Source organism: Nicotiana sylvestris, chromosome 6 (genome assembly GCF_000393655.2).
Source record: "Nicotiana sylvestris chromosome 6, ASM39365v2, whole genome shotgun sequence".
Lineage (NCBI taxonomy): Eukaryota > Viridiplantae > Streptophyta > Magnoliopsida > Solanales > Solanaceae > Nicotiana > Nicotiana sylvestris.
Genome location: NC_091062.1, coordinates 191,492,936 through 191,506,665, shown reverse-complemented (window position 1 = coordinate 191,506,665; position 13,730 = coordinate 191,492,936). Strand labels below are relative to the sequence as shown.

The 13,730-nt window shown below is 34.2% G+C and overlaps 1 protein-coding gene across 1 annotated transcript; it reads right to left on the bottom strand.

Moving 5' to 3' along the window:
- Positions 1-2,036: 2,036 nt before the first annotated feature.
- LOC104246576 (cytochrome b561 and DOMON domain-containing protein At3g07570-like) lies at positions 2,037-9,006 on the bottom strand. Its single transcript, XM_009802389.2, has 5 exons — positions 8,722-9,006; positions 8,240-8,425; positions 7,379-7,595; positions 5,036-5,319; positions 2,037-2,473 (listed from the first exon to the last, which is right to left on the bottom strand). The coding sequence occupies exons 1-5, from the start codon at positions 8,926-8,928 to the stop codon at positions 2,243-2,245; spliced, it is 1,125 nt and encodes a 374-aa protein (XP_009800691.1). The 5' UTR covers positions 8,929-9,006; the 3' UTR covers positions 2,037-2,242.
- Between the last annotated feature and the right edge of the window lie 4,724 nt (positions 9,007-13,730).

Sequence of the window (13,730 nt, the reverse complement as noted above, 5' to 3'; positions counted from 1 at the left end):
ACCCGATTCCGAGACGTGGGTTCGGATTGACTTTTTGGGGCGATTTTCTAATTTCTTGCATAAGCCTTGATTTCATTAATTAGATTAGTTTCTTATAGTTGTATTTATGGTATGTAATTGCTTTTGGCTAGATTTGGGCCACTCGGGTTTGGAAAATCATGGAAAAGGCATTATTACCGATTGATTGAGCTTGGTTCGAGGTAGGTGGCTTGCCTAACCTTGTGGAGGGAGGGGGGAGAGGGGGAGAACTCCCCTTAGGATTTGGTGCCGATGTGATATGTGATCATCATGTACGTGAGGTGACGAGTGCGTACACGGGTTTTTTGTTGTAAAACCCGATTTTTACTGAGTAATAACTTGTTTCATCTTACTTGAGTTATACTAGCATGTGTAGTTACCATGTTTAGCCTAAAATCACATGTCTACCTGTTTTAAATGCTTATCTGAACTCTGTGCAGCATACTTAGTGGATTTTTCTGTTCTTCCTTAACGTGTACTTAGTCTAAATTGTAGGATTTTCTTGTTGTACCTATTATTTCCATTGTTTTGAGCTGCATATTTACTTTGGGACTACGAGACGGTATCACAGGAGATCCTCCTGCGTATTTACTTTGGGACTATAGGACGGTATCCTAGGAGATCCCCTACATATTTACTTTTGGGACTACGAGACGGTATCTCGAGAGATCCCCTGTTGTTTTACCCCTGTGTACTGTACTGTTATTCTTCTGTATTTTCCTATTTGTTAAATTCCAGTCTCTTATTACACTGCGATATTTTTATTCTGCCTTATTTAATTTATATATACCAGTAAGGCTCTGACCTAACCTCATCATTACTCGACCGAGGTTAGGTTTGACACTTACTGGGTACAGTTGTGGTGTACTCATTCTACAATTCTGCACTTGTTTCGTGTGCAGATCCAGCTACCTCTTATCAGCCCTGCTATTAGTTACGTACTTGTTGCTGCTCCGGAGACTTCAAGGTATATCTGCCTGTGTCCGCAGATCTCGAAGTCCCCATCCATCCATTTTATGTTGTTCCTCATTTACTTCTTCTAGTTATTGATGTATAGAAAACAGTTAGACAAATTCTTAGAAGCTTGTGACTTATGATGTTCCGGATCTTGGGGAAATTTTGTGTATATTCTAGAGTTGGTTATTGTACTTGCCGAGCGACACTTATATCAATTATTAAATTGTCTGTTGCAGTTAGTTGTTAAATTTATGCTTTCATTTTTATTATTCCACAGGTGTTAGGTTTACCTAGTCGTAGAGACTAAGTGTCGTCACGATATTTCACTGAGGGAGGATTTGTGTCGTGACAATAATATAGAATGTATTACATAAATTGGAAAATTTATAATATTAAGGGCATAATAGACTTTTCAGGTTAAAGTTTAAAGTGATATTGTGATAACTAGAGCATAGCAAAATAATTTTTGTGTAACAAAATAAAGATTTTACTTTGACACGATAATCACTTTGACAAGATAATCACTTTGCCAAGATTTTATAAACACAAGTAAAATTTAAAAACAAAATCAGTTAAGAAAAAATTAAATGTACGAATATATTATAAAAATAATACACAAAATAATATTAAGTTATTTTAGTTATAAATAAATTACCTAGGTAAAAATATATGATATAGTATATAATATAGAAGGTATTAAATAAATATGAAGATTTATATAATATCAAGAGCATAATAGACTTTTCAAATAAAAATATTATAAACTCTGGCAAATGTGGTTTTTGTAATAATTAGAGCAAAGTAAAATGATTTTTGTGTAACAAAAGAAAGAAAAGTTATTTTGAGTAATGAACACAAAGTTAAATAATTTTTATGTAACAAAAAAAGTAACTTTTAGGTAACAAACACAAAAGTTTAATGACCATCAATAAAATTAATTATCAACAATCATTAAACTTTCTTAGAAATCCGAACACATGGAAAAACTCTTATAAAATAAGTGAAATATATGCAACTAATAATGTAGAGATTAATACACGTTTTCTTTGGATTCTCATAAATCGGGTCTGATTTTCTGTAATTGAGAAAAAAGTAATCAAATTACATCGATCGTGTAAATATTGAATATATAAAACTTAAATTCTTAAAAATTGGGTTGGGGGGGAGGGGGGTTGGTTTTATGCAATGCAGTGTAGAGAAAATACAAAGGAAAATCATCAAAACAAGAAAAATAAACAAAAATATTACATGAATGAAGCATAAATTTCTATTTTCTCTTCCACATCCTGATCTCAAACAAAGCAGCAGTGATGAGAAATATAACCAAAACAACAGCAAAACCAGCCTTCCAAGAACTTCCTGCATTTCCTAAATGGATACCATAGAAAACATTTACTGTTGCCAACATTATCAAAACTCTCCCTGTAATATAGTGATACCAATTCCAATATTTTCTTACTTTTGATGACTTGTCTGGTCTAGCCAAAAGTGCAATAACCTACATAATAAAAGAAGAAACCAAAATGAATACCAATTAACATGTTTATAGTAAGTCGTCTGCTTCGTATTATAGTAAGTTGTCCGCTACTAGTTGACTTTATAGTGAGCAGGGGTAAGGGTGTATTGTGGGCCGGGCCCGCGTGCCAATCGGGTCAAACGGGCCAAATGGGCTGGTTCAAACGGGCCGGTCTCGAGTGGTGCAAAATCTCATAGCGGGCTGGTCCTTCCCAAAAAGCCCATGAGCGCGGGACCGTTTAGCCCGGGACCGGCAGGTGGGCCTGAGCCGGTTCAACCGGGCCCAACGGCTATTTTAAAAAAAAAATTAAAAAAATAGGCAACTGTTAGATTTTTAAAATCTAGCCGTTGGCATTCATTTTTAGCCGTTTGACACTTTAAAAAATAGTCATTTGGTCCCCAAACTTTGTTTTAACCCCAAATTTTTTATAATTACACTTTTTCCCTATTCTCAACTATAAATACCCCTCATTTTTTCATTTTTACTCACAAATTCATCAATCTATCTCTAATTTTCTTCTATAATTGCTTATTTTATAATTGTAATTTCGTGAAAAATTGTGAAGTTGGTGATTTGTTAGAGATAATACATAGACTAATATGTAACTAGTATTTTGGCACATCTTCCTTAGTTTTTTTTTTCCTTTTAATGATTGGTATTAGTACCTTGTTGTGCTCATTCCATTGGGGGAGGAAGACTAAGAAAGATATTGTCATTTTTTGTTAATGTCGAAATAATAAAAATTATAAGACATTCCCTTGAATATTTCTTTGCAATTTATTCTGTGTTTAAATTGATATAGTATATATATTATATATCTAATACATATAAACTATATATATATGTATAAGGCAATATATATATATATATGATATATAAGCTATATATTATATAAAAGGTAATAAGTGCCACCGTTACTAAGAGGTAAGTTTTATAGAGCAGTGGTTAGGCCTGCCATGTTGTATGGAACTGAATGTTGGCCGGTAAAGAACTCACACACCCAGAAGATGAAAGTAGCAGAGATGAGGATGTTGAGGTGGATGTGCGGGCATACAAGGATGGATAAGATTAGGAATGCAGATATTCGAGAGAAGGTGGGTGTGGCCCCCATGGAGGACAAGATGCGGGAAGTAAGACTCAGATGGTTTGGGCACATTCAGAGGAGGAGCACTGATGCACCGGTGAGGAGGTGTGAGCGACTGGCTGTAGTGGGCACGCGGAGAGGTAGAGGGAGACCTAAGAAGTATTGGGGAGAGGTGATCAGACAGGACATGGCGCGACTTAGGATTACTGAGGACATGGCCCTTGATAGGGAATTATGGAGGTCGAGCATTAAGGTTGTAGGTTAGGGGAGAGTGTGAATATTTCTACAGCACAAGTGATAGAGACTATCTAGTTAGGAGTTAGACTAGGAATGTCAGTGGTCGTCTATTGATGCAGGGCTTTACCTTCTAGTTGTACTATACCAGCCATCTATTTCGTATTTCGTATTTCGTGTCCTGTATTTCATATTTCGTATCTCTTATATATTGTTGTTATTTTTATTACGCATTTTTATGGTACTAATATATCATCTCCTATTGCTTTTTTGAGCCGAGGGTCTCCTGGAAACAGCCTCTCTACCCTTCGGGGTAGGGGTAAGGTCTGCGTACATATTACCCTCCCAGACCCCACTTGTGGGATTATACTGGGTCGTTGTTGTTGTTGTTGTTGTTTAAGCTATATATATATATATATATATATAAACAATTTATATTAGTATATACATATATAGTTTACAAGAAATTGCCTTAGATAAAAAAAATTAAAAAAAATAGCCCGGAATGAAAAAGCCTGTTTAGGCCCGTGGGCCCTGACCATTTAGCTCGAGACCATGTGGACTTAGGACCGCAGTGGGCCGATTCCACTCATTTGGTCCGGACCACAATACAGCCTTAAGTAGGGGTATCAAATGGGTGGGCTGACCCAATTTTGGATGGGTCAAAATGGGCTGAGTTTTCTAAGTGACTTTGTAGTGAGTAGGGGTGTCAAATTGTGGGTTGGCCTATTTTGGGCTGATCAAAATAGGTGGGTCATTAATTTGCTCTAAAGTTGCTTGGGCTGAGATAAGCTGAGTCAAAATGAGCTAAATTTTGGGTCATAGCCCAATCTGCCAAATTCTTACTGAGCTTTAATTAATATGTGTTATCTTCTATGAATTGTATAATTACAAAATTAAGACTTTTATTTTTCTTTTGTTATGGACATATATAACATATCAAACAAAAAAAAATTATTTCTAAAATATTTTGGCAAAGTTATTCATTGATCAAATTGGGCTAAGAATCAGTAAGATGGATTGAGTCAAGATGAGCTGAGTTTAATAAATTGACGGATCATATCAATAACCATCCCAACCTTAGGCGGGTCAATAACCATTCCAACCTTGGACGGGTTGGACAGATCATTTAGTCTTGGACCAAATTTGACAGCCCTAATAGTGAGTGACAGTACATAGAAGTTTAACTATTTCACTAAAATATATATAGTATAGAAGTGACAAACCTGCAAACAACCAAGAACAAGAATGAAGATGCCAATGCCTTTGTGTCTATTGACATTGTTCTGCAGACGATTATTGAGAACGAGCCCACTGATAACACCAGCAAATCCGAGGATGAACCCTAATGATTGAATGGTGGTGTGAGCATAAAACCAGATTGGATCATATTGTCTCAAGTATCTTGCTACCATGACTCCAATTGGCATGAAAATAGCCCAGCCAAACATGTTTAAAAGTCCATGGCTTCTTCTCAGATTTGCATAAGGTGTACTTTTTTCACTTTGACCTGTTTTGCAACAGCACAAGCAGAGGCGAATTCAGAATTTGAAACTTATAGGTTCCTAAGTAAATTTACAATAATAATTGGTTTATGTCAAGTATTTATAAATATTTAGTGAAAATTTTAACACAAATACATTTTGGTAAAAGTTACTAGGTTCACGTGAACCTGCATTTCGTACGGTAGATCCGCCCCTGAGCACAAGCACACAAAATGTCAAGAACACCTTCAATTGACATACTTTAGACGATTTTATTAATATCTGAAATTAGTAAAAAACATAAAGTAATAGATCTAGCGGGTGAAAATGACAGGAGAACAAGGTGCAAAACTCAATAGAGACGAAAACGCTAGGTAATTTCTTCTTATTTGTGTAAAATTTGGTTGACGGAGTTAATTACCTGATACTTGTGTTGGTTTGAGGTAGCAAGTACCTAATAGAATATATAGTCGAAGTACAAACAAATTGATAGGAACATCATCGCGTATCATTTATATCTTAACCTAGTATCAAATGCACTATATAGGCGGAATTCAACCTAAGATATTGTTATTTATACCTGGGCAGGGCCTAGCATTTTCTTGTTTTGGTATCAATAAGAACATTGCGTCTGTTATGGAAATCATGTGAACTTTGGACACTTAAAACAAGTTGGATTACTGCTACATAATGTATTGTGGGTAGTACGGATTTTTCTTCTTTCCAAATTAAGATTTGCTTTGTCTTAAAGAAATTAAAATACAAATTTAGTTTAGTAGTGAGATCTCAACTATTTTTTTGGTTTCAAGAAATACTTGATTGAATGATATTATGTAAATTGCAAGCGTTGGCAAATACATATAAAAGCAATTAGCCATTTATTACCATTTTTCTTAAGAAAACTTAACGAACATCATTGGCCTGACTTTCCAATTCAATGGCGTAAAAACTACTAAAAGCTACGTATGTTTAGTTTAATAGTACTTTATTTATATTTTATAGTATAAAGTAGTTGATACATTCGTTGGTGCGTAGCGACTATCTTCTTACTCTTTGATAATATTATGGTTGCCTTCATTAGAAGCTGCCATACGTGGAACCCACCCGCCATTACGTTGGATATAGTCTAGGGCGGTGCGCGGATCAGATCGGATTTCGCACATTTCAGATTCGGATTTCGGATTTCGGATTCTAGAAAATGCAATTTGAATCCGATCCGAATTATATCGGATCAGATCGGATTTCAAAGTTTGGATCGGATCAGATTTTAGATCGTATTATTATGCCTCAAAATTGCAAACTAATATGTATATTTTCTTTAAAAATTCATGTTTATGCAATTGTGAGAGTACTATGGTGACAATATAGCTAAATCTAGCAATTGTAAAGGTAATAACTTGGAGGAAGATGTAAAGGAAGTACTGATTAACCGAAATTAAAGTGTAGTATTTATACATGCCCTAATAATTTCGGATTTCGGATTTCGGATCGGATTAAAATATACCAATCCGAAATCCAAAATTTTAATAAACATAATCTGAAATCCGATCCAATCCGAAATCCGAAATTGAATGGATCGGTTCGGATTTCGGATATCCGATCCGAATGAACAACCCTAATATAATCTGTCGTACCGAATTTAATTGAATCCAGTATTTCTAACACAATACATAAATTTATGTATAAAAAATTACTAAATCCTACGAGAGTTCGCAATAAACATGCAATACCAGCTAACACTAACCAACTTATGAAGGTGTGGCTTTTAAATTTTTTACAAGTTTTAAATATGGAATTACATATCAAATATTGGAAGAAAACTAACCACTTACGGACGTATCAATCCCTTCTAAATTCATATAGTTGAATTTATTTTGGTCATTTCAATATTTAACACGAATTCTCTTAAAATTTTAAATTTTAGCGCATAATTATATTTGTGTGGTTATATTCAGTTGATAAATCAAGTTAAATTATTCGAATATTTTCATATTTTCTCTTTTTAAATTCTCAACTCTCTTATGATTTTAAATAACAATAACAAACCTAGTAGTTTTTCTACAAGAGTAATAATTTTTCACTGACCTGAATTGTAATTCAAGGAAGTGGAGATTTGATCCTGGTGTTCCGTCAGTCGGAAATCGGCGGCGGACGGCAGCATTCCCGTCGGTCCGACGGAGTAGATGAGCCGATTGCTGGGCATTTCAGTATTCAACTGAAAAGCCATATAGATTCTGGAATCCTCTGCTACGACGGAGGATGTAAAGTTGACTAGCTGGAGGTTTCCCTCATCAGGTAAAACCTGCTCGGAAAATTTTATTTTCTTATTAAAATTGATCAAAATTTACTATTAATAGATAAAAGTAACATGGACAAATTCAGGATCTAAATTAATAAATGATCTTATTGCATGTATATATTCTAAAATTTTGGAACGCTTAAAATTATCTCTCTACTATATGAAACACTCATCTTAATCATACCATCCATTATATTTTAGGTCATTCATATTATAGTAATTAGCAAATCGTCTTATATTTACCTTTGACTTTAGCAGAGCTTCAGCATGTACTTTGTGAATTCTACGTATCAAAATTTAAAATACTTCAGGAAAAAAAATTCAATTTTACATCTCTGCTTTTGATTATGGTTTGAACTTACCCTATATTATAGTTCCAATTGGAATTCCAATATGATCGAGGACAAATAGGAGACGATTTACTATGAATAATCATGAAGTATAATATAATATGAATGAAATTTTGAATTACTATAGCTGACGCATATGTTTGATGTTTCACCCTTTTCCCTTGCATAAGCAATCTTTATTTTTTTTGCATATGTATGCATTGTTTGAATCGAAATTAATTGAACTCACAAAACTCGTCCTAAATCTGTCTATTAATAAAAATAATTAAACAAGGATGAGTGAGATAGGACATTAACCTCATCTGGCGATTGTCCGCCGAGGAAATACTTCTTCATAGTGGCAGTTCCGTCATTACTAACCCACCCAACAACTGCAGTGGAGCCAACCATTTTGCCATTTTTGGAAAATCCCATGGCTATGTATGCATTTGTGTTTGGTGCTGAGAGAACAAAGCTCCATACATTTGTATCTGTTCTCATATACTTCAAAAAATAAAAAATAAAAGAGATTAATGTTAATGTAATTGAAGGAATAAAGAACAAAGAGATTAAGGAAAATGCAAGGAGAAGGGCAAAGGGCACAAAGTATTCCGTGTTCACGTAGGTCCGAGGAAAGGTCATACCCCAAGAGGGTATGATCCAGGCAACCTACTATGATGCTTGCATCAATGGCTGATTCCACGGCTCGAACCTGTTAACTATAAGTCACACGGAGACAACTAGACCGTTGCTCCTAGATTCCTTCAAAATGCAAGGAGAAGGGAATTTAAAGTAATTACTCTGAGGATGTAGCCTTGTTGATCCCATACTGAAAGACAATGGAAAGAAGTTGTATCGAAAAGAAGTTCGCCTTTGAGGTTGAGATTGGAGTTGCATGAATCTGTGCTGCCTTGAGAATTTACTGTAAAAATTTGGAAACTGAATATTTGGAATATCAAGAAAATGGAGAAGTAGAAGAAGGCAGAGAATTTGAAAGATGTCTTCATCTTTCAATATTTTTGCTCTATTTCTTTGTGGCAAACAATTGAATAGATGGTGAAATGATTGTAAAGGGTGGAAGTAGTAGTGGCCTAGTTGTTCCGTGGTTATTATAATGTGCATGTTGGAGAGAAGTTTTTTGAGTAAAATATTGGGAAACTAAAAACATGGTATGGTTGGTGTCTGTGTTAAAAAAAATAGATGGTCCAAAAATGGAATAAAAAATGGGAATTGTAATTTGTTGATGTCAAAGTGTAAAAATATTTGGACTACTGTATAATGAATCGTCTGAATATCTGGAGAGGAAAAAAAAAATCGTCTGAATATCTGAAATAGATACAGATTATATTAGAGATTATAATATTAATTCATTTTTTAGTAACACGTTAAACTTGTCCAAGTTTAAAAGGATTGACTTTGTAATCTGTTTGTAGACATGACCTAACCGGTTCAATATGAAATGACTCGTGGAACTGTTTCATCAAAACGAGTGAAATTCAAAAATAGTTAGATTTATATGTGGTAATTGAAATCGAAATTTAACCACTTTTCATGTAAATATAAATCTGAACGAAAATACTTTTCAAAATTCGGAAAATATTCTAACATAATATACCGGTCAGCATATTATGCTAGAAGTTCATACACAAGTGCTCCAATCTCCAGTACAATATGCTGGAACTTTTCGTGTGTTGGAGTTCCAGCATAATATGCTAGAAGTTCATACACAGGTGCACCAATCTCCAGTATATTATGCTGGAACTTTCTGTGTTGCAGCAAAATAGTAACTATTTTTAATGACTTTGCAAACGCTAATTATTTTTCAATTACCAGTCGAAAAACTGACTAGCTTGTGCCATTTTCACAACAGGTCAAAATGTATACGAGTTCCAACATACAAAATCAAATTTGGAGTTTGGGAATTATGTAAATTTGAAAGAACTTAAGCAAATAATTTAAAAATAAACAAATTATATAACCATAAAAAAAGGCAAAATACATAAACCGTCCCTTTAAGTTGTCCCCAACGATCAGTTGAACACCTCCACTTTCCAATTAACCAACTAGACCCCCTTACTTATCAGAAGTGTATCTTCTGGACACCTTCATTCAACAGATGCAATCGTTTCTTACGTGGCAAATGAACCAATAAAATGTTAACAAGTGTAACTTAGAATTAAAAATTACAATAAAAAATTAAAAGAAAGAAATCCATTAAGTTAAATAAATAAAAATAAAAAAGCAAAACTCAGAACCACTTTCCATCCAAACAAATCCATCGTCTCTCCTTACAAACCCCTCCCCCTTTTCCGTCCAATTTCCACTTTTCCAAACCACCATCGTTAACCATTCCTTCCCCCACCATTTTCTTTGACATACCCCCCTGTAAGCACGTGATTTTTGCTTCACGGAAATTACTCCAAAAGAAAAAAAAAGGAAAATCAAAAAATATATGCATGAGTGTTGTTACATATTACCCTCCCCAGACCCCACTTGTGGGATTATAACAGGTCGTTGTTGTTGTTGTTGTTGTTGTTGTATTATAGGTGTTAAAATAATATGTGTATAATTTTAATTTTATTTTGATTTATTTAGGAGTTTTGTTAATTTTGTCAATTAAAGTGGAAAGGAAAAGGAAAAAATGAGAATACTCGGTTTTGGGCTAAGAAATTAAAACAAAAAATAGGCCCAAAACGAGCTGGCCCAATGAGCAAAATGGTCTGTCTCCTTAGAGGTGTCCAAACAACACCGTTTTGTCCCAGTTAAGCTGGGCCGTTGATCTCAAATGGATCAACGGCCAGGATCACACCCCCAGATCCGTTAACATGACCCGGTCCATCCCTCTACCCGGTCTCACCCACCATCACACCCAAACGACGTCGTCCCTCTTTAATGAATAGATCCTGGCCATTGATCTCACTTGATCCAACGACTAGGATCTAAACCCCTAATTCATATATAAAGCCCAACCCTGTTACCCCGCCCCCTATCCAAACACCCCCCGGCTTTGTCGCACCTCCTTTTTACCGCGCCCGCGGGGCGCGCGAGGAGTTTTCTCCAATTTAAGGACAGTCGAAACGGGATTTATTTAATTATTTCAGAGTCGCCACCTGAGAATTTTAAGGCGTCCCAAGTCACCAATTTTTAATCCCTGAATCGAGGAGAATATGACTCTGTTTATTATTCTGCGAACCAGAAATCCTGAGTAAGAAATTCTGTTAATCCGGAAGAAGGTGTTAGGCATTTCCGAATTCCGTGGTTCTAGCACGGTCGCTCAACTGTTTTTACTATTGGCTTAATTATCTTGACTTTTACTAAATGCGTCCTTATTGCATGATTTTTACTACCGCTTTTATTTATACTGCTTGTGATTAAGGGCCCTTCTTTGAATCGAATCACGCGTACGTATATTCGTGTTATAAATAAAAAAAATGCGGAATTGTGTCACGCGCACGTGTACACAATAATCTTGATAATATATTTATTAAAAACCAATGATTTTTCGAAATTGTGTCGAATCAAGAATATTCGTCTTTCTTAAATAGTGAACCGCACATCTCGGATTTTATGAAATAAATTTAATATTTTCCAAAGAAATTCGTTTTTTTATTAAATATTCGCTCGAAATTGCGCGTACGCATAATCCGAATTTTTGTTTTTAAAAATATAATCAAGGTGCGCGAACGCATCCCTGATTGCGCAAAATCTTTGTTAATAATATTATGGACTTTCCCCAAATTGTTTATTATATCATGAGAAATATCCATTTAAGATACCCTTGAACTCTTGAAAAGAATTCACAATTTATTAAATGTTGCCCGTCGATTATAATTCCCGCGTATAAATTATATTTATCCAGACTATTCAAACTCAAAGAAAAGAATAAAAATATGATTAACACTATTTTCGGCAAATACAACATTATATATCTACCAAAGAGTGAATTGCATATGAAACAAAAAAAAATGATTCATAAAGGGAAGAAATATTTTCCAAGAATTTTTCATTATTTTTATTTAGTGCAAATTCTATTTTTTACTTACCATTGATTTAAAATGTTGCAATCTGTGCATGTACATCTCAACTTATTCTCATATACTCGTTTTTAATCTAATAGGCGAAATTATTTTTATTAATTATGCTTATGATTAAATGTAAGATATATATATAAACAAACCGATCGGATTCTCAATTTATGTGAACCCTTGTTACTAACTTTCACATTATAACATTCCTAGGCCATTTGTTATTTTAAGAAGAAGAACAAATCTACCTAATTGACTTAATAAAGTGATATTGCATCCAACATTATTCGCCCTATTTTTGACGTTTGCAAACATAGCGGAAGATACTAATGCAACTTCCGACTATTGATGTTAACCATAATTATTATTACGCCCTATATGAATAAAATGCAACCAATCATCATCTAGCCTTAATCTACAACCAAACAATCGAAATACACTAACCACGCATTTTCTTGATATTCCCAGAATACTTTATACCTGTCTAACAATGTCGTAAGACTTAATTAATAGCCAACTTCATGCCATATTCTCTATCTTAACAATTCAACCGTAACTATGCTTTAATGAAATTCTGGAATAGGTAATATTATTACAACACTTATATGAATTTCAAAAGAGAATGATCAACTGATAATTAACATGTCAAGCATACTTCTATATGAAATAACATGAAACAAAAACTGAAATTTATAATAACAAACTTAGATAAATGGAAAAATAAAACTGCAAATCAAATTTCATTGATTTGTCATGCTGAATCTCTTTCCAACATAGAATTTAGAAGATAAGTACCTGGAAATGAAGGTAGAAGAAGTAAGTTTTCAGCAGTTGCAGCAGTAACAAAAATACTGGCAGAATATCAGTATTTCCACAGATTTGAAGCAATAATAAGACCCGAGAAACCCAGATTCACAAGAGCAAAGCTTTTTAAAGAATTTCAGATTTTAAAACCAAATAGTATCAATACACAGACCCGGACAGATTCCAAAAGAACAACAAGGTTTCGGATTTTTCTTTTCTTTTCTATTTTTCTGTTTCAGCTTCACTGTGTGTGTGTGTGTGTGCGAATACTCTCTTTTGGTTTCTTTTCTGTTTCTTCTTCCTCTTCAGATTCCAAGAGGAATCTGATTTTTCTGCTTGATTTTTTCTTTTATCTCACTCTAGGTGTATTTTTCTTAAATTCTCTCTTAAAATCTGCTTTAAAATCTGATCCTCAAATCTCTCAATCTCTTCCTATTTTTTCTTCTGAACTCTCCTCTTAAAATCTGATTTTTTCTTCCTTTAATCCCTGTCCAGCTCCCTCTATTTATACAGGGCTGTCCTATACCCTTCTAGTGCTTCTTGGACCCCTTTCTTCTTTTAAAATCAGAAAGTTCCATTACAAACTACTTTTTAATACTTTAAATGATCCTATCCTGATTTTAAGCAGCCCATTACCCTTTGTTTCCCATTATCCCATTAAATTAAAAGCCATTAACAATCCACTTTCAGCCCACTATTATATCATATTACCCTTACTGTTTTATCCCAGAAAAGCCCCCTGAATCCTACTGTGATTACTATTATTACTGCTGTCAAACTTAAAATCTAACAATACAGATTTTTAAAATCTGTTCAAACCTGATTATTAATCTGATTTAAGACAGCTACAACCAATCCTAAAGTTTTGGACTGAATCCTAACTAAGAATGTAACCTTCTAACACAATTACATCTAATCAACATTTGTAAAATCACACTGAATTCAGAACTAACATCATAACAACATATCAATGAAATCAT